Source organism: Taudactylus pleione, unplaced genomic scaffold (assembly GCF_031769625.1).
Source record: "Taudactylus pleione unplaced genomic scaffold, aTauple2 ptg000968l, whole genome shotgun sequence".
NCBI lineage: Eukaryota > Metazoa > Chordata > Amphibia > Anura > Myobatrachidae > Taudactylus > Taudactylus pleione.
In genome coordinates, this window is record NW_028285369.1 from 193,416 (window position 1) to 219,944 (window position 26,529).

The following is a 26,529-nucleotide window of genomic DNA, read 5'->3' on the forward strand; positions in this document are numbered from 1 at the left end:
TCCATATATCTGACATGGTGCACTCTTATGTAACATACATAGAATAATCACATATATCTGACATGGTGCACTCTTTTGTAACATACATAGAATAATCACATATATCTGACATGGTGCACTCTTATGTAACATACATAGAATAATTGGGATGTAGTCTGGAAGCCGACGGCCTAAATGCCGACCCACGGCTTCCAGACTCTCTAATCCCGGCGTTATACTAATGACAGGCTTCGAAAACTAGACGCCTGTCATTAACCAGATGCCGGAAGACCGACGCCCGGCATACCGAACGAAGGTACACCGGGCGCGGACAGCCGCGGGGGGGGGTTTCAGTGTGTGTGGTTAGGTCTTAGGGCTCCCGGGGTGAGTTAGGGTTAGGCACCCCCCCCCATGCGGCTGGCGGTAATACCTGCTACACCCAGAATAATCCCATATATCTGACATGGTGCATTCACATGTAACACATATGGAATAATATATCTGACATGATGCATTCACATGTAACATACATAGAGTAATCACATTTATCTGACATGGTGCATTCACATGTAACACACATGGAATAATATATCTGACATGATGCAGTCACATGTAACATACATAGAATAATCCCATCTATCTGATCCTCGGTACAGGGGAAACAAAGCTTAGTTCTGCTGAATTTGAGACTGCTATAGAGTTTGCTCATGCCATTAATCATCAGATTATGCCGGTCATTATCAACTTTCGTGCATCCATGAAACCATTTGCACCATACATGTTTGAAGTGGCCACCAAGTATCTCCTCTAGCCTGGTGGATGTCCTACGCAGCTCCACCTCAGTTAGACACTTCTGTAGTAAATCCTATGAAGCAGATGTCACCTCAGTTAGATACTTCTGTAGTAAATCCTCTGAAGCAGATGGTCACCTCAGTTAGACACTTCTGTAGTAAATCCTCTGAAGCAGATGGTCACCTCAGTTAGACACTTCTGTAGTAAATCCTCTGAAGCAGATGTCACCTCAGTTAGACACTTCTGTAGTAAATCCTATGAAGCAGATGGTCACCTCAGTTAGACACTTCTGTAGTAAATCCTATGAAGCAGATGGTCACCTCAGTTAGACACTTCTGTAGTAAATCCTATGAAGCAGATGGTCACCTCAGTTAGACACTTCTGTAGTAAATCCTATGAAGCAGATGGTCACCTCAGTTAGACACTTCTGTAGTAAATCCTCTGAAGCAGATGTCACCTCAGTTAGACACTTCTGTAGTAAATCCTATGAAGCAGATGGTCACCTCAGTTAGACACTTCTGTAGTAAATCCTATGAAGCAGATGGTCACCTCAGTTAGACACTTCTGTAGTAAATCCTATGAAGCAGAAGGTCACCTCAGTTAGACACTTCTGTAGTAAATCCTATGAAGCAGATGGTCACCTCAGTTAGACACTTCTGTAGTAAATCCTATGAAGCAGATGGTCACCTCAGTTAGACACTTCTGTAGTAAATCCTCTGAAGCAGATGTCACCTCAGTTAGACACTTCTGTAGTAAATCCTATGAAGCAGATGGTCACCTCAGTTAGACACTTCTGTAGTAAATCCTATGAAGCAGATGGTCACCTCAGTTAGACACTTCTGTAGTAAATCCTATGAAGCAGAAGGTCACCTCAGTTAGACACTTCTGTAGTAAATCCTATGAAGCAGATGGTCACCTCAGTTAGACACTTCTGTAGTAAATCCTATGAAGCAGATGGTCACCTCAGTTTCATCAAGTGCAGGAATTGAAAGGATTTTTTCAACGTACGGTTTTGTACGCGCAACAGATTGGAAAATGAAAAAGCAGCTAATCTGGTTCCATGCTAAGAGCCTTTTCTGTTGTGGACAAACGTGAGGACGTGGACAAAGACATGTACATGATTAACTCAGACTCACACAACTGATTGAGTGAAATTCAGCCTAATTGTACTTCTTGATGCAACTGTTTAGTGTGTATTTATTCTATTACTGTGTTCAATTTGTTACTTTTCTCACTTCAAAAATTGTTCATGTATTACTAAAACAAGGTGTAAACATCCAAAATTAAACAGTTTACTTAAAGAAATCCTATTTAAATCCCAAAAATCTTATTTAAATCAAATAAATCCGATTTTTTTATTTATTTTTTTATTTTATTTTTTAAAATCCCATTCTTATGCAACCCTGCATATAGTACAGCTGGAGTAGACCCTGGTGTTACATATAATACAGCTGGAGTAGTCACTGCTCGGTGGGTAACAGACTATAGAGAAAGGGAGGTGTCCGGTGCACTCAGACCCCCCATACAGAACGTAGCAGCTGTAGCTGGCGGTCAGTACCCTCAGTAGGTGGTTATTAGTGTTACATATAATACAGGTGGAGCAGACCCTGGTGTTACATATAATACAGGTGGAGCAGTCACTGCTCGGTGGGTAGCAGACTATAGAGAAAGGGAGGTGTCCGGTGCACTCAGACCCCCCCATACAGAACGTATCATCTGTAGCTGGCGGTCAGTACCCTCAGTAGGTGGTTATTAGTGTTACATATAATACAGGTGCAGCAGACCCTGGTGTTACATATAATACAGGTGGAGTAGTCACTGCTCGGTGGGTAATAGACTATAGAGAAAGGGAGGTGTACGGAGCACTCAGACCCCCCATACAGAACGTAGCAGCTGTAGCTGGTGGTCAGTACCCTCAGTAGGTGGTTATTAGTGTGGAAGTGACAGAATACACAGAGAGACACCATAGTATACACCGGGTGATGTATAAGATGCACAGACGTCCTCTGTAATAGGCCCTGCTGACTCCTCACCTGTCTGAGACTTTCTTTTCATTCCTCTAATTATCACCAACCTGTATGGAGCTCCCTCTGCTCCCAGCACTTTCTCTATTACTACCCTGTGTGTAGGGACCAGTGTTTCCCAGTGCCAGTCCTCAGGGAACTATAAAACAGGGCATGTTTTCCAGGTCTCACAAAATCACCAGTGAGATAATTATCTCCACCTCTGGATCATTTAGATTGTGTCAGTCAGTAATGAAGGCACTAGTAAGGAGATATAGAAAACATGCCCTGTTAGGAATCCCTGGTGACTGGAGATGAGAAACACTGTTCTAGATCTTCAGTGCGAAAGGGATTATCCTCCAATAAATGCTTCAGCCTCATCCCTATGCTACATACACATGGCCGGCAGGATTGTCACACATGTAACGTACATCCTTACTGTGTATTCCAGCATGACATGGCATGCTGGGACTTATGGTCCCACTACAGCTGCGGAGTCACAGACTGTATAACACTGCTGTCACTCAGTAATTATTACAGATGTGGGAGCAGAGAAAATAATATGGGTGATTGTACACAAGTCGCCCAGATATTAGGAGACAGAGGAATAGGGCAGTAGTGGGGGAGAGAGGCTGGGCTGGGAGATGTGGTGCGCTATCGGAGAGCGTATAATGGGGGAGCAGAGAAGTAGGGAGAGATGATGGGGGCAGAGACTTTATCCCAGGTTACTGCGGAGAATGACCTGAGGGTGGAATGAGGAGGAAAAGGTGGGTGGTCTGTGAGGGATCTGGCCTGGGGAAATATCTTGTTATATGGTGTTGTGTACTTGTGTATATTATACTGTGTGTAGTAATCACTGGTTATCAGGTGTGTGACCTGTGTATAGTGATGATTAGTGTGTATCAGGTGTGCGATATCAGGGTGACCTGTGTATAGTGATCAGTGTGTGAGCTGTGTATAGTGATCAGTGTGTATCAGGTGTGTGATATCAGTGTGACCTGTGTATAGTGATCAGTGTGTATCAGGTGTGTGATATTATTGTGACCTGTGTATAGTGATCAGTGTGTGATATTATTGTGACCTGTGTATAGTGATCAGTGAGTGATATGGCTCAGGAAAGAGGAGGGCTTAATAGTTACTCAGTGTTTCCTGAATGAATATGTTACATGTATTCTGATATTTATTATAATTATATTTACTTTTAGACACGTGAGGAACTAGAGAATCTTTACTAGAAGTTACGTGACGGTGAGACGTGTTGCTGATCACTGAGGTTGGACATGGACAAAAGTCACATAACTGAGAGGATACTAAATCTCACCCTGGAGATCATCTACCTGCTGACTGGGGAGGTGAGGGGGACCTGGGAGTGTCACAGTGACATCACTTATATCTATAGTAATAATACAGGGACATGACTGGGGAGGTGAGAGGGTCTGGGAGTGTCACAGTGACATCACTTATATCTATAGTAATAATACAGGGACATGACTGGGGAGGTGAGGGGATCTGGGAGTGTCACAGTGACATCACTTATATCTATAGTAATAATACAGGGACATGACTGGGGAGGTGAGGGGATCTGATAGTGTCACAGTGACATCACTTATATCTATAGTAATAATACAGGGACATGACTGGGGAGGTGAGGGGATCTGGGGGTGTCACAGTGACATCACTTATATCTATAGTAATAATACAGGGACATGACTGGGGAGGTGAGGGGATCTGATAGTGTCACAGTGACATCACTTATATCTATAGTAATAATACAGGGACATGACTGGGGAGGTGAGGGGATCTGATAGTGTCACAGTGACATCACTTATATCTATAGTAATAATACAGGGACATGACTGGGGAGGTGAGGGGATCTGGGAGTGTCACAGTGACATCACTTATATCTATAGTAATAATACAGGGACATGACTGGGGAGGTGAGGGGATCTGGGAGTGTCACAGTGACATCACTTATATCTATAGTAATAATACAGGGACATGACTGGGGAGGTGAGAGGATCTGGGAGTGTCACAGTGACATCACTTATATCTATAGTAATAATACAGGGACATGACTGGGGAGGTGAGGGGATCTGGGAGTGTCACAGTGACATCACTTCTATCTATAGTAATAATACAGGGACATGACTGGGGAGGTGAGTGGATCTGGGAGTGTCACAGTGACATCACTTATATCTATAGTAATAATACAGGGACATGACTGGGGAGGTGAGGGGGATCTGGGAGTGTCACAGTGACATCGCTTATATCTATAGTAATAATACAGGGACATGACTGGGGAGGTGAGAGGATCTGGGAGTGTCACAGTGACATCACTTATATCTATAGTAATACAGGGACATGACTGGGGAGGTGAGAGGATCTGAGAGGCTCACTGTGACATCACTTATATCTATAGTAATAATACAGGGACATGACTGGGGAGGTAAGGGGATCTGAGAGGCTCACTGTGACATCACTTATATCTATAGTAATAATACAGGGACATGACTGGGGAGGTGAGGGGATCTGGGAGTGTGACAGTGACATCACTTATATCTATAGTAATAATACAGGGACATGACTGGGGAGGTGAGGGGGATCTGGGAGTGTCACAGTGACATCACTTATATCTATAGTAATAATACAGGGACATGACTGGGGAGGTGAGGGGATCTGAGAGGCTCACTGTGACATCACTTATATCTATAGTAATAATACAGGGACATGACTGGGGAGGTGAGGGGATCTGGGAGTGTCACAGTGACATCACTTATATCTATAGTAATAATACAGGGACATGACTGTGTAGGTGAGGGGATCTGGGAGTGTCACAGTGACATCACTTATATCTATAGTAATAATACAGGGACATGACTGGGGAGGTGAGGGGATCTGGGAGTGTCACAGTGACATCACTTCTATCTATAGTAATAATACAGGGACATGACTGGGAAGGTGAGTGGATCTGGGAGTGTCACAGTGACATCACTTATATCTATAGTAATAATACAGGGACATGACTGGGGAGGTGAGAGGATCTGGGAGTGTCACAGTGACATCACTTATATCTATAGTAATACAGGGACATGACTGGGGAGGTGAGAGGATCTGAGAGGCTCACTGTGACATCACTTATATCTATAGTAATAATACAGGGACATGACTGGGGAGGTAAGGGGATCTGAGAGGCTCACTGTGACATCACTTATATCTATAGTAATAATACAGGGACATGACTGTGTAGGTGAGGGGATCTGGGAGTGTGACAGTGACATCACTTATATCTATAGTAATAATACAGGGACATGACTGGGGAGGTGAGGGGATCTTGGAGTGTCACAGTGACATCACTTATATCTATAGTAATAATACAGGGACATGACTGGGGAGGTGAGGGGATCTGGGAGTGTCACAGTGACATCACTTATATCTATAGTAATAATACAGGGACATGACTGGGGAGGTGAGAGGATCTGGGAGTGTCACAGTGACATCACTTATATCTATAGTAATAATACAGGGACATTACTGGGGAGGTGAGAGGATCTGGGAGTGTCACAGTGACATCACATATATAATTTATTCAAATAAATAATACATCTAATTATTATTATTATTATTACTCCTGCAGCTTTACTGAGTGCTCTGTGTTTGCCCAGCCAATACCATAGAGTGATATTGCTGTTTGCACTATGCTATTTATATTCTCAGGCTGCCCACATACAGAGGACACAGAACAATAAACTAACTGTAGAAGCCTGGTCCTGCAGTAGTGATAAGCACTTGATACACGCCACTTTCCTGTTACATATGGACTACTGGTTCTGTTAATAGATTTTTGCATAATTAACCCCTTAAACTTACAAATCCATATTAAAAGATTTTTCTCATTGATGTCTCCCTTAAAACACAGGGTTACACAGTAGTGAAGAAGACATCCGGTGACTGTGAGACACCCAGCAGTCATCCCCGTGTGTCAGGAGGACTGAGCAGGACCCAGAGCCCCATCACGGTGCCTCCACCTCACTCACTGATACATGAGAGACACAATGACCAGAAGATCCTGGAACTCACCAACAAGAAAATTCAGCTTCTGACTGGAGAGGTGACTGCTGGGAATGGGACACTATACAGTAACACCAGGGGATGTGTCTGGGTGATGACTGGAGAGGTGACTGCTGGGAATGGGACATTATACAGTAACACCAGGGGATGTGTCTGGGTGATGACTGGAGAGGTGACTGCTGGGAATGGGACATTATACAGTAACACCAGGGGATGTGTCTGGGTGATGACTGGAGAGGTGACTGCTGGGAATGGGACATTATACAGTAACACCAGGGGATGTGTCTGGGTGATGACTGGAGAGGTGACTGCTGGGAATGGGACATTATACAGTAACACCAGGGGATGTGTCTGGGTGATGACTGGAGAGGTGACTGCTGGGAATGGGACATTATACAGTAACACCAGGGGATGTGTCTGGGTGATGACTGTATCATTGTGTGTGTCAGGTTCCTATAAGGTGTCAGGATGTCACTGTCTATGTCTCCATGCAGGAGGGGGAGTATATAGAGGAACACAGGGGTCTGTACAAGGACGTGATGATGGAGAATCACCAGCCCCTCGCATCACTGGGTAAGAAAAGACTGTCATTTATTATACAGGGGAGAGCAGGTATGGGAGCCCCCTATATATACACATCTCCTGATAATCACATATATACAATGTACTCAGTCACTGTGTGTCTCCTACAGATGGACCCAGTAACAGAAATACCCCAGAGAGATGTCCCCGTCCTCATTATTCCCAGGATTGTACAGAGGAGAATCACAGGACCCCACAGAAAAATCAGGTAGATGGGATTTATGATCTAAACAATGGGATGTAGTCAGCATCCTGGTGTGCGGGATGCCGACTGTCTAAATATCGGCATCGAAATCCCGACAACAGTATCCCGACCACCGGCATCCCGAAGGTAAGTATCGGCAGTTAGGGGAGGGTTAGGCACTAAGGGAGGAGGGTCTGGTTTAGGATGCGGGAGGGGGAAGTTAGATTTAGGCACCGAGTAGGGAGGATTGGGATACTTACTTTAAGGGTTTCGGGATTCTCACTGTCAAGATGCCGCTGTCTGTATTCTGACCAGTGGTGGCATCCCGACCGCCGGGTACCCATGCCCAACACCAATATACCAAAGTGACTTTCTCTGTGTGATCTATAGAGAAGCTGTGAGTGTCTTATACACTGATATTATACTGTGTAATTTCAAGTAGTAACATCAGACATTATGCAATTTTTATTTTTATTATTTAATTAGGGTGAAGATCTGACTAATATTAAGATAAATTATATAGAAGAAAAAGAGACATATGTGACTGATATGAAGGCAGAAGATATAGAGGGAGAAGAAGAGACGTATGTGACTGATATGAAGGCAGAAGATATAGAGGGAGAAGAAGAGACGTATATGAGGGGTGATCAGCAGTGTAAGGAGGAGGAAATCCCTACAGATATCAGCACAGGTGAGTAATAAACACATTACAGAAAAGAGTCATATATTCTCCTTGTTCAGTCACTACAACACGTTCTTATTATACATCCTCCTCTGTCTGTACAGACTAATGAGAGAAATTTATCTAACAAGTGGGGGAGTCAGGATCCATCAGCCCCTATTATACTCCTGCTCTCCCCCTCACATCATATCACTGTGTGTTACCAGCCCAGAGATCTGACCAGTCTCCTCCTCACACTCTCTGGTGTATGTCATACATCAGGAGCCATCAGCCCCTATTATACTCCTGCTCTCCTCCTCACATCATGTCACTGTGTGTTACCAGCCCAGAGATCTGACCAGTCTCCTCCCCACACTCTCTGGTGTATCTCATACATTAGGAGCCATCAGCCTCTATTATACTCCTGCTCTCCCCCTCACATCATGTCACTGTGTGTTACCAGCCCAGAGATCTGACCAGTCTCCTCCCCACACTCTCTGGTGTATCTCATACATCAGGAGCCATCAGCCCCTATTATACTCCTGCTCTCCCCCTCACATCATATCACTGTGTGTTACCAGCCCAGAGATCTGACCAGTCTCCTCCTCACACTCTCTGGTGTATGTCATACATCAGGAGCCATCAGCCCCTATTATACTCCTGCTCTCCTCCTCACATCATGTCACTGTGTGTTACTTGCCCAAATATGCTCTATATTAGACAATGCAAATGTCACACAAACTCGACCTTTTTACACACACAGAGCTATAACCACACTCCCGTCATATCACAATGGCTTCCTCCAGTCTCTGTGCTTGGATGATCTGTACTTTTGCGTTTTATCTGCTGACCTGTATCTCTATCCTGCTCTGTCCTTCTCCCTACTTCCTCATTCTGCTTTTGCACATCTGTGCCCTGCGCCATTCCCGTACCCTGTCCTGCTGCCTCCCCTGCTCTGTGCCCTGCACCATTCCCCTACCCTGTGCTGCTGCCTCCTCCGCTCTGTGCCCTGCACCATTCCCCTACCCTGTCCTGCTGCCTCCCCCGCTCTGTGCCCTGCACCATTCCCCTCCCCTGCTCTGTGCCCTGCACCATTCCCCTACCCTATGCTGCTGCCTCCTCCGCTCTGTGCCCTGCACCATTCCCCTACTCTGTCCTGCTGCCTCCCCCGCTCTGTACCGCCATAATTCTGTGTTGCTCTGTCCTATCGCTCTCCTTCCCTCTCTGCGGTTATTTCTACTTCAGGGTCCATAGGGTATCCACAGAATACCTTGGGGTATAGGTGACCACAGAGTTAATTTTCAGCCTCCCAGGATGCACTGGGGTCCCTCTCCTATACCCCGCCTCCTAGCCAGGGCAAGCCAGTTTTGTAGGTGCCCGGCCAGAAGTCGGATCACCATAACAGAGGGGGGCTGTAATGGCCCCTGAAAATTTCTTCAAGGCAGCTGTGGCTGTACAAGATGAGCTGTAGAGCATGGACAGTCAGTACTGACGTCCATGCTGTCGCTCCTACACCCCGCCGGTCCAGAACGCCGGTACTGATCCGGGGATGCTGGTAGGTATCTGAGGTCACAGCTAGCGGTGACCCCGGATAACCTGGACTGTGGCCGGATTCAAGGGGGGCAGGTAAGCGGCGGGGTCCCACGGAGGGTTCCTGCCAATAACACTGTCTTGTCTCCAGACAGGGGACTTCCTGGGGACAGGCATGCACGTGGAGCCAGGTACTGATCCTGCGCTTCCACTAGACCACCAGGGACAGCGGGCTGCGGCGTTGAGGATACACTCCAGGGGTTAATAGTATGCCAGGGGAGTGCGCCTTCCCTGTCTGACAGCCGACGGCTCCCCCACTGCACAGTGCCTCTCCACAGCGGTTTGGCAGGCAGTGTTCAGCGTTCCTCCCCGGGATCGCCTCCTCTCTGCACCTCGGCGGCCATTTTATTCAGATGTGCAAGCGCTGCTGGACGCTGAAGCTGGTGGCTGTGTGGTCCGGGTGCCCCCGCATACCTCTCTTTCGAGCTAAGGTCAGAGTATGCAGCACTGTTTCCTACCAGGCTCTGTGTCTGTGTAGTTGATTACAGTGTTAGTAGTGCAGGGAGTTATTTCTGCATTGTATGTGACTTACTGCTAGCGCTGTCTGCCTGTACTTTCACTTTGTCAGCCATTTTACTATCCCTGTCCTTTCTCTGCTACAAGCCCTTGCGGTCCGGTGCTGCAGGGTAGTTATTGTCTCACTATAAAAGCATTTATTTGTGGGGGGTCACATACCCTCCGTTGCACTCATCATGTCTGAGAGTGAACGTGATTTTTCCCTACTGCTAAAGTGTACCACATGTAATGTACCAATAGTGGAGGGTGCTGTAACCACTGAGGGTTTATGCAGGGCATGTTTTCTGATATCACACCCGATTACTGTCACTGCGCCTGTGCAGGAACCACCCTGGGCTTGTTTTGCTAAGGCACTTACAACCCTTGTGGGTCAGCTGGCCACACCCCCTGCGTTGCCCCAAATGGGGTTATCACAGCATTCGGTAGTGTCCTCACCCATACAGCTCGCCCCCCCAAGCCTCGCAGGAGCCTGCGTGGGTGAGTTCACTGTCCAATAGGGTGCAGCACCTAACGGACGTGTTACAGGGGGAGTCATCATTGTGGCCTGCTAAGCGGCCTGTAGTGTCTCAGAATGTTCTGCATGATGAGGATGACATGACATCTGATGACTTTTACATTTTTGACCTTTCAGACCAGGAGCCCCTTCGTACTAAGTAGGCGGTCTAAGTCTGCCTAAAATATATATACCAGGCATTATACGGGCAGTCCGTGTGGTCTTGGTTGTTGAAGATGACGATCCCCCCATGGCCAAAACTAAATATGCCTTCTTTAAGGGTATTAAAGGTTATGCCACTGTATTCCTCGATCTGGTCAGTTGGTGGATCATTTAGAGGAGGCGTGGAGAAATCCGGGTAGCAGATTCCAGCCTCAGAAACGTTTGGCGGTTGCATACTTCTTTGAGGATAATTATTTTTTCCAAGTGGGAAACTCCTCCGCAGGTGGATTCTCATGTAACACGCCTAGTGAGGAGTGCTACATTACCCATGCCCTCCGTGTCCTCCTTAAAGGATGCCACGGATTGTATGGTTGAAATATGCCTAAAATCCATTTATTCCCTTGCTGGAGGGGCGTCCAGACCGGCTATGGCCATGTGCTTGGTAGCCAGAGCCATGGAGCGCTGGGCTGATAGCTTGGAATTGTCTCTGGACTCTGACTCGTCGACTGAACAAGCGGAGTTGGTGGGCAATCTCAGAGACTCAGCCATGTATATTAATGCGGCAGCCCTGGACATAGGTCTCCTCGCTTCCAGAGTCTCGGCAGCCATGGCAGCTTGCCGCACCCTATGGTTGCGCTTTTGGAAAGCGGATGCAAATTCCAAAAAGGGTTTGGAATGCTTGCCCTTTAATGGACAGGTCCTCTTTGACCCTGATCTGGACAAAATTGTGGCTACTCTGGCAGCAGCTAAGTCTGCGTGTCTGCCATCGGCTACGGTCCCATCAGTGTCTGGTGCTTCGTCCTTTCGGCCCTATAGGGCCCAGGGTAAGTCCAAAGTGCAGTCCTTTTTTAGGCAGTCAGCAACCAGGAAATCTGCCAAGCCAAAGAAGCAGGCTTGGAGTACAAGACATCCTACTCCCAAGTTTGACGATAAGCCTTCAGCCTGATTGGACGGGCCTCCCCTTGGGGGACCCCAAAGTGGGAGGCCGGCATCTTCAGTTCGCCCAGTGCTGGTATCTAACTACCGTGGACACTTGGGTCAGAGAAGTGGTCTCTCGGGGGTACGCCCTTTCCTTTTCGGCAAAGGTTGTTTCACTACAGGCCTTCCATCAGATCAGGTCAAGGCCCTGGAATCCCAGAAAATGCTGCACTCTATGCTGCAGGCTGGAGTTATAGTGCCTGTTCCGTTATCCCAGCAGGGAACGGGATATTACTCGAATCTCTTTCTGGTACAGAAACCCAATGGGTCTTACCGGCCCATCCTCAGCCTCAAGTCCCTAAACAAGTCTTTGAGGGTTCCTCGGTTCTGGATGCAGACCCTCTGTTCCATTATATTGGCAATGGAACCTGGGGATTTCATGGTGTCCATGGACATTCAGGATGCCTACCTGCATGTCCCTATTGTTTTGGCGCACCAGCAATTCCTCAGGTTTGCGGTGCTAAACCGCCATTTTCAGTTTCAAGCACTGCCCTTTGGTCTGGCCACTGCGCCTCGAGTATTTACCAAAGTCATGGCGGTCATGGCAGCCCACCTGCGGATGCAGGGGGTCCGCCTGTTGCCCTATCTGCATGACCTCCTGTTGTTAGCAGGGTCTCCAGAAATCCTTCAGCACCATCTGCAACTGACAATATCTGTGCGGCAGAATCATGGCTGGCTGATAAACGGGAAGAAGTCCTCCTTGGTTCCCTCACAGAGGATGCTCCATCTCGGAGCCCTGTTGGACTCCCAATACCAGAGGATCTTTGTGACAGAAGACTAGATATCTGCATTACAGGCAAGGATACGCAATTGCCTCCGCAGTCTGTGCACTCAGCAATGAGGTTACTGGGCTCCATGGTGTCGATGTTCGACATGGTGGAATATGCCCAGTTCCACTCCAGACTTCTGCAGAGGTTGATCCTCTCCAGATGGAATGGGTTGCCCAATCGGATAAAGACACAGACAATTGTGCTTTCCCCGGAGGAACGTCTGTCCCTAACCTGGTGGCTGCAGACTGCTCACCTGAACAGGGGCCATCCCTTTTGGATTGCGGACTGGGTCCTTCTGATGACGGACGCCAGTCTCTGAGACTGGAGAGCAGTGACGGGTCCACACTACTTTCAGGGAAGGTGGACGCCAACAGAATCTGCACTTCTAATAAACATCTTGGAACTAAGGGCAGTATTCAAGGCTCTCCAATAAGCAAGACATGTCATCCACGGAAAACCCGTGCAGGTGCAGTCAGACAACGCCACCACGGTGGCTTGCATAAATCGCCAAGGAGGAATCTGCAGTCAGGCGGCCCTGACAGAGGTGTCCCGCATGCTAGCATGGGCGGAATGCAATCTCCCTGCCATCTTGGCAGTGCTCATAAAAGGAGTCCTCAACTGGGAAGCAGACTTTCCCAGCTGTCAAGACATGCATCCAGGAGAGTGGTCTCTCCACCAGGAGGTGTTTCAGCTACTGGTGAACAAGTGGGGCCTTCCAGAGATAGACCTCATGGTCTCCCGACACAACAAGTTTCCTGTGTACGGGTCAAGAACAAGAGACACAGAGGCACTTCTGGTGGTAGACACTCTGCCGGTCCGGTGGACCTTACAGTTTGCATACCTCTTCCCTCCATTCTCCCTTCTTCCTCACGTGATTCACAAATTCAAGCAAGAAGGCGGCACGCTCCTGCTGATAGCTCCAGCGAGTCCCAGACGGCACTGGTACTCAGACTTCCGGAGTCTATCCATAGACGCTCCGATGCTGTTGCCTCTACGTCCGGACCTGTTATCTCAAGGTCCTTGCCATCACCCGGACCTGGGTCGTCTGTCTTTGACGGCGTGGCTGTTGAGACTGCCCTCTTGAGGTCCAGGGTTTTTCCAGCTCTGTAGTTAACACCATGCTCAGAGCTCGGAAGCCGGCTTCTGCAAGAATTTACCACCGAGTGTGGCATACTTTCTTTGAATGGTGTCGCCCTAGAGGCTATGATCCTCAGGTTTTTAGGATATCCAGGGTTTTGGCTTTCCTACAGGTGGGCTTAGATCACGGTCTTCGCCTTGCTTCCCTGAAGGTGCAGGTTTCTGCCCTCTCAGTGTGGTTTCAGCGTAGGGTTGCTACACTTCCTTATGTCCGCACCTTTATGCAAGGTGTACTTTGCATACACCCTCCCTTTGTTCCACGTGTGGCTCCTTGGACTCTGACTGTTGTCCTGAGGGCTCTTCAAGGACCGCCATTTGAACCACTGGGCTCAGTGGATTTAAAATGGCTTACAGCTAAAACTGTGTTTCTTCTGGCCATTGCTTCGGCCAGAAGGGTGTCAGATTTGGGGGCTCTCTCATGTCACCCTCCCTTTCTGATTTTCCATAGGGACAGGGCAGTGCTTCACACTCGCCCTGGGTTCCTACCTAAGGTGGTATCTAGTTTCCACATCAATGAGGAAATCATAGTACTGGCCTTTAATTCCCCAGACCTCTCTGCTGGTGAGTCCTCCTTGGATGTGATACGGGCTTTACGGATTTATGTTGACCGTACCAGTTCATTTAGGAAATCAGACTCTCTGTTTCTCCTCTATAGTTTCCATAAGAAGGGTTGGCCTGCCACTAAGCAATCTTTGGCAGGATGGATTCGCATGGAGATTTCAGAGGCATACATTCATGAAGGCTTTTCTGTACCATCCTCTGTTAGAGCTCATTCTACTCTGTCTGTGGGTCCTTCATGGGCAACTCACCATGGTGACTCTGCTGTTCAGCTTTGCAAGGCAGCCACGTGGTCTTCTGTCCATACCTTTGTGAGGTATTATGCTTTTTATACCTTTGCCTCTCAGGATGCTCCCTTCGGACGGCGGATTCTCCTTCCAGCACAGGAGCATCCCCGCCTTTAAAGGATACTGCTTTGGGACATCCCCAAGGTATCCTGTGGAAACCCTATGGACCCTCCAGTAGAAAATAAGAGAGATGGTAAGAACTTACCCTTGTTATCTCTATTTCTACGAAGTCCATAGGCTTCCACAGGACTCCCGCCCTGTCGCACCTGTACTGCAGATGGGCTTTGCTCTGGTCACCGGTTTTTCCGTCTCCTTTTGGTGAGAATGTGATTCTTGATTGTTCCAGACTTTCTTCTCCTCCTTCTCCGGCCTATGGCTTTTGTCACATAACCTGGCTTGCCCTGGCTAGGGGGTGGGGTATAGGAGAGGGACCCCAGTGCACCCTGGGAGGCTGAAAATTAACTCTGTGGTGCCCGATGTCTGACGTCATCGCCTATACCCCAAGGTATCCTGTGGAACCCTATGGACTTCGTAGAAATAGAGATAACAAGGGTAAGTTCTTACCATATCTCTTATTATACAGTGACTCATTACCCTAATTTAGTAGCATGACTTTGGTGGGGCTACTCTCCCTGAGGATGACTAGAGGACCATATAGAGCTGCTTTTGCTACATATATATCCACCTGGAGAACTTTGTGTAGCGTGGAATCAGCAGTTGTTGGTAGTCTACAAGTTTCCCATGTTTATGTGTGAGGGCAGTCTAGATGGATATTGTGGTGAACCACTGTCACTGGCTAATGAGGCTTTCTGCTCTGTGATGATGGCTAGGGAACGTTACCCAGCAAAGTCTGTATTTGGGTGAGATATGTGCCATCTTCATGTTTGAAATATGCTGTTAATGTGATTGTGACTTTATAAGCAAATATTTTATCTGTTCATTTAGAGTCTTATTTGTACAGCCATGGCCAAAAGTTGAGAATGACACCAGTATTGGTTTTGGCAAAGTTTGCTGCTTCAATGTTTTTGGCCCTTTTTGTCAGATGTTATTATGGTATTGTTAGAAACTGATTGTAGTCTGGTCAGAAATAGTGCCAGTCTTGAGGGTGGATTTTGCATGGACTAATTGTGGCCACGAGGCTTACGGAGGTGGTACAGGTTTTTTGGGCTTTGGGAGGCAGCCTTGGGGCTGGCGAGCTTTGGCTCATTGTGGCCAGAGGCGCGGAGGTGAGATGCAGCCTTTGGGCTGTTGGAGCAGCCTAGAGGCCTGGTTGTGGCCTTTATAGTCGTGGCCAAGGTACTAATGGTGTTTAGCAGCCTTTGGGCTGTGGGAGTAACCTTGAGGGCTGATTGTGACCTGGGGCCCAGGACCGTTGCAGCCTTTGGGCTGATTAGACTCAGGTGAGGTATGCAACAAGAACGCAAAGCTGCTACCAGTGCCGCCGGGATGACACTGGCGACTGTGTGCTAGATTGCGCACCTGGAACGCAGAGTAGCTACCAGTGCCGCCGGGATGGTACTGGCACCGAATGGTGACAGATGCTTCTGGGGTAGGAAGCGCTCCGTCCTGCCCAGATGGTACAAGCAGCACGCGTGGACGAGATGTAAGTGTGCCGCCTGGATGGAATAAACGGCACACATGAAATACAGGTAGACTGACTCAGGAGCTCGACTGACACGCAGGAGACTGGGAACCAGAAGTACGAAAAACTCTATCACCGGCATTGAGTGAAGGGCTGGCTGGAATTTACAGAAACAGGGCCCAACCAGAGCAGGTATCCATAATGACAGATTATTGAGCACCTGGGCTGTGTTCAGACAGAAGAATCAATCAATGTGCACACATAGACAGGCAGTAATTAATGCCGTGCCTCAGGCTGGAAACTGCAGAGCCTAACAGGTATACTGAAGTAAAATGACAAGCATTGTGAGTGATCCCACTCCCTTGACTGAGAAGCAAACCCACACATGAATAGTCTCAGGATGCTTTGCTGTTGGCATGACACAGGACGAAGACTTTTGGAGGATGGCCTGGTGTCAAGAAGGGCAGCAAAGAAGCCAATTCTCTCCAGGAAAAACATCAGGGACAGACTAATATTCTGCAAAAAGTAAGGGATTGGACTGCTGAGGACTGGGGTAAAGTTATTTTCTTTGATGAATCCCCTTTCAGATTGTTTGAGGCATCTGGAAAAATGCTTGTCAGGAGAAGGAAAGGTGAGCGCTACCATCAGTCCTGTGGGTATGCAGTTGGGAAGCCGGCGGACCTAATCCCGACAACCGGCTTCCCGACTATCATATCATGGCAAGGGTCTAAAGACAGGCGTCGATATGCCGACGCCTGTCATTAGACATACGCCGGGAGTTCGACGCCCGTCATCCCGAATGAAGGGACGCCGGGCACCGAGCGTGGATAGCCGCATTGGGGGAGGGCTAGGTTTAGGGTTCCCAGGGGGGACTTAGGGTTAGGCACCCCCCTCCCGGGAGGTTCGGTTTAGGCTAGGGGAAGGGGGGGTTAGCGTTAGGCACCCCCGGGGGGACTTGGGGTTAGGCAACTCCCCGGGGGACTTGGGTTCAGGCGGTGGGGAAGGGGGGGGTTAGGTTTACGCACTGGGGGGAAGGTTAGGGTTAAGCACCCCTAAGGGAGGGTTAGGGGGTAGAAATAGGTTAGTATATATTTACCTTTGACGATCAGGATTTCCTCCTCTGCTGGGATGCCGCTGTCAGGATTCCAACCGCTGGGCATGGGTCCGGCAGTAAATCATACTGCTTCAGTCCAGTGTCGTGCTAACAGTAAAGCATCCTGAGACCATTCATGTGCGAGATTGCTTCTCAGCCAAGGGAGTGGGCTCACTCACATTTTTGCCTATGAACACAGCCATGAATAAAGAATGGTACCAAAACATCCTCCAAGAGCAACTTCTCCCAACCATCCATGAACAGTTTATTGACGAACAATGCCTTTTCCAGAACAATGGAGCACCTTGCCATAAGGCAAAAGTGATAACTAAGTGGTTCAGGGAATAAAACATCAAAATTTTGGGTACTTGGCTAGGAAACTCTTCAAACATTAATCCCATTGAGAACTTGTGGTCAGTCCTCAAGAGGCGGGTGGACAAACAAAAACCCACAAATTCTGACAAACTCCAAGCATTGATTAGGCAAGAATGGGCAGCCATCAGTCAGTATGTGGCCTAGAAGTTGAGTGACAGCATGCCAGGGCGAATTGCAGAGGTCTTGAAAAAGAAGGATCAACACTGCAAATATTGACTCTTTGCATAAACTTAATGTAATTGTCAATAAAAGCCTTTGACACTTATGAAATGCTTGTAATTTTACTTCAGTAGACCATAGTAACATCTGACAGTATACCGGTATACCATAGTAACATCTGACAGTATACCGGTATACCATAGTAACATCTGACAGTAGACCATAGTAACATCAGACAGTATACTATAGTAACATCTGACAGTAGAACATAGTAACATGACAGTATACTATAGTAACATCTGACAGTAGAACATAGTAACATCTGACAGTAGAACATAGTAACATCTGACAGTAGAACATAGTAACATGACAGTATACTATAGTAACATCTGACAGTAGACCATAGTAACATCTGACCGTAGACCATAGTAACATCTGACAGTATACCATAGTAACATGACAGTATACCATAGTAACATCTGACAGTAGAACATAGTAACATCTGACAGTATACCATAGTAACATGACAGTATACTATAGTAACATCTGACAGTATACCATAGTAACATCTGACAGTATACTATAGTAACATCTGACAGTAGAACATAGTAACATGACAGTATACTATAGTAACATCTGACAGTAGAACATAGTAACATGACAGTAGACTATAGTAACATCTGACAGTAGACCATAGTAACATCTGACAGTATACCATAGTAACATGACAGTATACCATAGTAACATCTGACAGTAGACCATAGTAACATCTCACAGAAAGGGCTAAAAACACTGAAGCACCAAACCTTGTGAAAACCAAAACTTGTGTCATTCTCATAACATTTGGCCACGGCTGTAGTTTGTATATTTGTAAATGTAATAATGTGGTTGTAGTTTGTACCTGCAAATTAAACAAATATACTTCTTCATTCATAATAGTAACATAGTGGTGTAGTGGTTAGCATTGCTATCTCTCCACACTGAAGTCATGAGTTTAATTCTAACCCAAGGTGCCATCTCTGTGGAGTTTGTATGTGTTTCCTCCAACCCTTTAAAAACCATAGGCCCGTATTCAATTAGGTGCGAAAAGTCTGAAACTGCGGAAAAGTATAGCGGATGACGTCATTTCGCCAGGCGAAAACTTTCCGCCGTATTCAATTGAAACTTGTTTTTGCATTCCCGAATACGTAATGTAATAGGCGAAAAAGATTAGCCTATGAATAGCAGGCGGAAAAAAGTGCAGAATTTTTATTTTGGGGTGCAAAGGTGGGGAAACCACTCTGGGCCCTTGGGGTCAGCCCCAAAAAGGATAACTGCGTAAAAAAAAAAGTGAGACACCCCAAAAAATGACTTTGAAAATGGGTGTGAAAAAGTACAAAGTCGAGGTACAAACTTCAAAACTAGCAAAATAGTTTTTTGGGGGTCTGCAAGTGTAGGTGAGGTGAGCTTTTGATTGCAGGTGCTTGTTGAGGGTGCGTTTTTTTGTTTTTGAAAAATTCACTTTAGCGACTTTAAACCATGCTAGTACCCATTTTCATGTACCCCAAATTTGACAGGACTACTTATTTTCTCCAAAAATAAAAGTTAAATGTTATACTTCATCACTTGTGCTCTGGCGCTAATTGGAAGCAATTGTCACAAGTTAAGTGCCCCAAATTACTCCATTAGGGCTAATCGGGGACATCTATAGTGATCCCCAATGTTAGTGCATCTTTTGGGGGGTGTCAGGCTCATTTCTCCTTTTTTTACAGTACTTTTCGCATGTTTAAGTTTCGACAGGTCTCGTTTTTTCTCGTCCTTTGGAATTGAATAAGGCGAATAGTGGGGGCGCGCACGAAAAGTTTCCACAGCCAAAACACGCGTAGTCGGCGAAAAGTATTGCATGCGGAAAAAGTATTGCGAATGCGAAACTAATTGAATACGGGCCATAGTGGTAGGTTGGCTTCTGACACAAAAATTAACCCTAGTGTGTGTGTATATGTGTCTCCATGTGGTAGGGAATATAGATTGTAAGTTCCACTGGGGCATGGACTGATGTGAATGGCTAAATATTCTCCGTAAAGTGCTTCTCAGTGTGTCTGTGCTATATAAAGTGCTGCTCAGTGTGTCTGTGCTATATAAAGTTCTGCTCAGTGTGTCTGTGCTATATAAAGTGCTTCTCAGTATGTCTGTGCTATATAAAGTGCTTCTCAGTGTGTCTGTGCTATATAAAGTACTTCTCAGTGTGTCTGTGCTATATAAAGTGCTTCTCAGTGTGTCTGTGCTATATAAAGTGCTTCTCAGTGTGTTTGTGCTATATAACATGCTTCTCAGTGTGTTTGTGCTATATAACATGCTTCTCAGTGTGTCTGTGCTATATAAAGTGCTTCTCAGTGTGTCTGTGCTATATAAAGTGCTTCTCAGTGTGTCTGTGCTATATAAAGTGCTTCTCAGTGTGTCTGTGCTATATAAAGTGCTGCTCGGTGTGTCTGTGCTATATAAAGTGCTGCTCGGTGTGTCTGTGCTATATAAAGTGCTTCTCGGTGTGTCTGTGCTATATACAGTGCTTCTCGGTTGTTTGTGCTATATAAAGTGCTTCTCGGTTGTTTGTGCTATATAACATGCTTCTCGGTATGTCTGTGCTATATAACGTGCTTCTCGGTATGTCTGCTATATAAAGTGCTGCTCAGTGTGTCTGTGCTATATAAAGTGCTACTCAGTGTCTGCTATATAATATGCTTCTCAGTGTGTCTGTGCTATATAACGTGCTTCTCGGTATGTGCTGCTCAGTGTGTCTGTGCTATATAAAGTGCTGCTCAGTGTGTCTGCTATATAAAGTGTTGCTCAGTATGTCTGTGCTGTCACGGCCAGGAGGGTCTCGGCATGGTGGTCGGCGGGTATTACCTGTGAGGTCGCTATGGCGGGGGGTGTCTGGTGGTGGCACTGGTGTTTGGCGAGAGGCTTTGGCTGCGCGTGGTTCTGTGCGGGCACATTGTCACGTGGTGAGGCCTGGCGGTGTTTCTGTGCCGTTTGGCATGGGCGCCGCCATCTTGCCTTCTGACCATGTGATTCAACTGCCCAATCCTGGTGACTCATGTTTTCCCTCCAGCCAGTCATAGCACGGCACGGGGTATTTAGGAAGGTCCAGAGCCTTCCTTCATTGCCAGTGCAACGTGTATCTCAGCCTAGCTGAGAGGGAGTTCTCTGTGCTCATCTCTTGTTCCTGTGTATACGCTATCTGCCAGCCTACTTGTCCGCTCCAAATAACCCACTGGACTACCCTGCATCCTCCACTGCCTTTTCCCCTGCCTGAGCCTGCTGACACCCTACACCCTGCCTCTATTTCACTCCCAGCTGGACCCATCACCTCTGCCTGTGTTTATTTCAGTTCACTAACCTGCATACCTGGACTGTTCTTATCTGCCACTATCTGGACATTCTACCATTATCCTCACTACAGTAATCAAGTGCACTTTAGTGCTAAACCTGGACTTTTGCTTTTGCCATTCCCATATCTTCTAAGCCACTCATTAAAAATTCTACCTTTTTATTTAATCTGCTTCTGTGTTTGCTCCTGTCACCACCCCGGGTCCACAACTAAACCAGAACATTACATGTGCTATATAAAGTGGCGCTCGGTATGTCTGTGCTATATAAAGTGGCGCTTGGTATGTCTGTGCTATATAAAGTGGTGCTTGGTATGTCTGTGCTATATAAAGTGGCGCTCGGTATGTCTGTGCTATATAAAGTGGCGCTCGGTATGTCTGTGCTGTATAAAGTGCTTCTCAGTGTGTCTGTGCTATATAAAGTGCTTCTCAGTATGTCTGTGCTATATAAAGTGCTTCTCAGTGTGTCTGTGCTATATAAAGTGCTTCTCAGTGTGTCTGTGCTATATAAAGTGCCGCTTGGTGTGTCTGCGCTATATAAAGTGCTTCTCAGTGTGTCTGTGCTATATAAAGTGCCTCTCAGTGTGTCTGTGCTATATAACGTGCCACTCAGTGTGTCTGTGCTATATAAAGTGCCTCTCAGTGTGTCTGTGCTATATAAAGTGCCACTCAGTGTGTCTGTGCTATATAAAGTGCTTCTCAGTGTCTCTGTGCTATATAAAGAACTGTGAGTAATAATACAGTTATTGTATTTCCAGCAGATGGACGCACAAGCAGGAATGACTTGGAGGGAGATCTCATCTTGTCTACAGATATTAAAATAGAAGATGACATCATACAGAAATTTCCAGGAGATAATCCTGTTATGCTAAATATACATCCAGTACCTCACAGTGCAGCTATATCATGTGATCTCTCTAATTGTAACCAATGTTCTTCTGATACCTCCGCTTTTGTTACACATAGTGCAGCTCATACACCTGATAAAATATTTCCTTGTTCAGAGTGTGGGAAATGTTTTACACACAAATCACATCTTGTTACACATCAGAGAAGTCACACAGGGGAGAAACCATTTTCATGTTCTGAGTGTGGGAGATGCTTTAAGGAGAAATCACATTGTGTTAGACATCAGAGATATCACACTGGTGAGAAACCATTTCCATGTTCTGAGTGTGGGAAATGTTTTACACAGAAATCAGATCTCATTAGACATGAGAAAATTCACACAGGTGAGAGGCCATTTCCATGCTCTGAGTGTGGGAAATGTTTTACACGGAAATCGCACCTTGGTAGACATCAGCTGTCGCACAGGAGAAAGGCATTTCTATGAGCTGTAACAAAACAAGATTATGGCAACACTTCGGTCACACAGTATTTTAACATCTTCATTTGTTTTTCCGCAGATAATTGGGATGTGTGTCATTGATATAAAAAGAGGAGGGATGTGCAGCGCTTGGGAAATCTAAACAACAATAAATAATTCATATAGGGCTTGATAAAGATGCAATAAAATTGTATAGGTTGAATATGAAGACTCTCAGGGGTGGTGATAGATTTCATCTGTACCTTCAGGAGGAAATCTGGATGTTCTAACTGAATTCCCTCCACCCAAATGATTTAATCAATCGAACTGAACACTATCACCTGATATTTCTGTGGTCTTTCAGATAGAAGAACCCCCTCACCTGCTCCTGTATGACTTCACTTATGTGTCACGGCCAGAGCTGTTTTTTATCTGGTGAGTCGCGGTCTCTGCCTGTACGGGTGCTTTGGCGCGGTCCTACCGGTGGGGATGCTGGTGTCTGGAGGTTGGCGTGAGGTGTGCATGGATGGGCACTGCTGGGTGCCGCCATCTTGGTTTTGGACATGTGACATAAATGGGCCAATTAGGTCAGAGCATCTGGTGTGAACTCTCAGCAACCAATCATGCACCTTCCCATGGTACTTAAGGGTTGTCAGCACACCCTCTAGTTGCCAGTGTAACGTATACACGGCATAGCTGTGTGAGAGTTCTCTGTGCTCCTTAGCTCCTGTTATTGCAGTTCCAGCTGTGACTCGTTTCCTGATCTGTCTCCACCTCACGCTGTTCCTGGATACCCGCATCTACCCTGCCATACCCCGATACTTACCTCACTGTTGTGACTTTGTCAGCTCTCCGGACTCACAGCCCACTCCAGTATACAGACTTCTGTTCCTCAGTTACTCCTCCATTGGACTCTCTGCTTCTCTCCCTGTCATTGATTCTCAGCCTCACTATTTGGACTTTGCTCTTCTGCCAGGACATGTTTTCTGCCTCACATCACTCTGACTTGTTTATTTACTGCCAGTTACTTGTTTACTACCATTTCATGAATATTAATAATCCGAATAAACCTGCTGCATTTCAGTACTGCAAACCCGTTCCTGTATGTACTCCTGCATCCACCCCGGGTTCACAAAATAGTCCAGACCTGAGAATGTGATTTTTTTTACCTCTTTATTTATGTGTGTGTGTGTGTGTGTGTGTATATATATATATATATATATATATCTCTGTGTGTGTGTATATAAAATATATAGTAAAAATGATGACATAGTTATCCACCCTGCTGACAAGGGCAGAGCGATTGTCATACAGATTGTGTCTGATTTATAGGTCTGATATCATGAATCGGCCTAATGATGGAGTTACATACAGTAAATTAATGAGAGATCCCACCATGTCGTTCAAACTGGAAATTGACAATGTGTTACAACAGGCTGTCACAGATGGTATCATTACCAAACAAATCATGGAGGCACTTGGTCAGGAATACCCTGTTGTTCCTTTATTATAAATCAAGAACAGATAACAGCAGTCGGCGCTCATAGGGGGGGAAGACAAGATGTTGAACCACTAGCTGCTCTTTCAGGAAATATCCCAAATTCCTTCAACAAATGTACAAAAAAGAAAATGTTCTGTGGTTGGAACCACCTGCCCACAGTTTTTGCCTACCTGGTTTAAACATTACAAGGTACTATGTTATGTGAATATCCTGCCTACAGTTTTTGCCCACGGGAGCTGTGGTCTACCTCTTGATAGCAGTTCTAAAAATCCTGTCTATTTGGGCAATATATCATCTGGGGCTTGTTAGCCCTGAACATCCAGCCCCAAGTTTTTGCCCACCAGTTTGGTAACAAGATTATACTATAGCTATACAATTATGGCACCAGGAAGCTTCACTTCATAATCAGACTATCCCCGTTTAAGGACTTTGGTCCTGAACACCCAGCCTAAAGTTTTCGCCTACCAGCGTGTCTTTAAGACCCATTACATATTAACACAATTGTTAGTTATACTGTCTCATTACACTTCCCAACTGGCACTCAGACATTAGACTCCAATACCACAGAGCGCTTTTTTGTACGTTCCTTTATTATACACCATCCCAAAGATACACAAGAGTGCGACTAGCCCACCAGGTCGGCCGATTGTTTCTGCCCATGGTTCAATTTTCCAACCCATTTCACAATGTTTAGATATTTTGTTGCAGCCGTGTGTCACTAAAGACTTACCTTAAGGATACGACTTCCCTTTTGGTTGAATTGCAACACCTGGGAACCCTGCCTAACAATACTCTGCTGTGTACCCTTGATGTACGCAACTTGTGCACCTCCATTCCCCATGAAGCGGGGTTGAAAGCAGTACAGGAAATTATTATTGACAACTCTCCCTATGTGGGCCCGGGACCTAGCTTTATTATAAAACTAATATCTTTGCTATTGCATCAAAATGATTTTTTATTTGATGGCAAGTTTTATTTGCAAGAGGCCGGATGCGCCATGGGTTCGAATGTCGCACCAACCTATGCAAATATTTTTGTTTTCACAGGAGAAAAAAAATAGTTTTTTCGATTATACAGAAATTAATTGGCATATCCTTTTGTTATATTGATGACCTCATTTTGTGGACAGGCAATGCAGAAATACTACATCAACACATTGAGACTATTAACCAACTAGGGGGACCCATCAAATTTACATACAGAACTATAAGGAGATTGTATATCATGATGTGAGGATTACTATGAGTAAGCACGGATTACAGACTACAGTGTTCCAGAAGGACACGGACATTATCGTGATACTCTAGTTTTCATCCTGAAGCATTGAAGTCCGGTCTTCCCTGCTCACAGATGTTACGTGTGACCAGGATCAATAATAACAGATCGCTACTTGAAAAACAACTTAATGAGATGATACAGAAATTCACTATACGTGGATATCCGGAAGATCTTCTCCAGCAACGTAAGAATAAGGTTCTTCAATTACCTAGAGAAGCACTTTTTAAAAGATATTAAACCTAAATCTAAAAATAAACAAGATCAAGTGATCGGGGCAAGCAGCCCTATTGTACAAAAGGCTACTAGAGCAATATGGCCTATAGTGTCTACAGATAAAGACTTGAAATCATTTAAGAACAAAGTTCCCATAGCATGTTATTGCTGGGGCAGGAACATTAGGGACCTGGTGGTTTGGACTGACATCATCAACTTTGATCAGTACAGACTGCGACCTACCACAAAGAGACTGGGTTGTTACAGGTGCATAAACTGTGTAACTTGCAGGTATCGAACACGGGGGGTTCTTTTCGACACCTGCACAGTGGCAAATATATCCCTATACGTCAAGTTGTCACATGCACCACATGTTTTGTGGTGTATATCATTAGATGCCCATGAGGGGCTATATTATGCGGCCGGGAGCCTGTGAACCAATCATGCTGTAAGAGATATACAAGTGTAGAAAGCTACAGTATAAGAACCCCAAACAACCAGCTAGAAATAAAATAATACAGACTAAAAGCAAGAGTTAGATGGAACAAAAAAATAGGCCAAGATGAAAAACGGAAACATACAAACAAAGAAACAACCCCCCCGTAAGTGTATAATAAACCATAGTTAAAGGGAAGGGAGAAACCCAAAAAGAAAAATGAATAAACAAATTAGATAAACCTTAATGAATAGAAACATATTGAAAAAAAATATTAAAAAATAATAATGAAAAAATTATAATACAAAAAACATAAGTAAATAAAACAATGCCAATCACCCAAGAAATTTCAACCTAATCTAGACATATCTAAACAAAGAATAAAAGCCAAGATGATGATAATAATAAACAAACAAAATAAGAGACAAAGAGTAAAAAATACAAAAAAAATTATAAAAAAA

The 26,529-nt window shown here is 45.7% G+C and overlaps 1 protein-coding gene across 3 annotated transcripts in view; it reads left to right on the forward strand.

The window, feature by feature from the left end:
* The window catches only part of LOC148454902 (uncharacterized), a 28,908-nt gene extending 5,148 nt beyond the window's left edge, over positions 1-23,760 (forward strand). For 2 of the 3 annotated variants that reach the window (XM_088460629.1, XM_088460630.1), the window contains 6 exons: positions 3,980-4,126; positions 6,691-6,882; positions 7,337-7,415; positions 7,535-7,632; positions 8,095-8,299; positions 22,093-23,760. In XM_088460629.1, coding sequence (XP_088316755.1) covers positions 4,055-4,126; positions 6,691-6,882; positions 7,337-7,415; positions 7,535-7,632; positions 8,095-8,299; positions 22,093-22,667 — 1,221 coding nt within the window. In that variant the 5' untranslated portion in view covers positions 3,980-4,054 and the 3' untranslated portion in view covers positions 22,668-23,760. The remainder of the gene's footprint in view (positions 1-3,979; positions 4,127-6,690; positions 6,883-7,336; positions 7,416-7,534; positions 7,633-8,094; positions 8,300-22,092) is intronic. The other variant, XM_088460631.1, reaches the window with a different exon arrangement.
* The last annotated feature ends 2,769 nt before the right edge of the window (positions 23,761-26,529 follow it).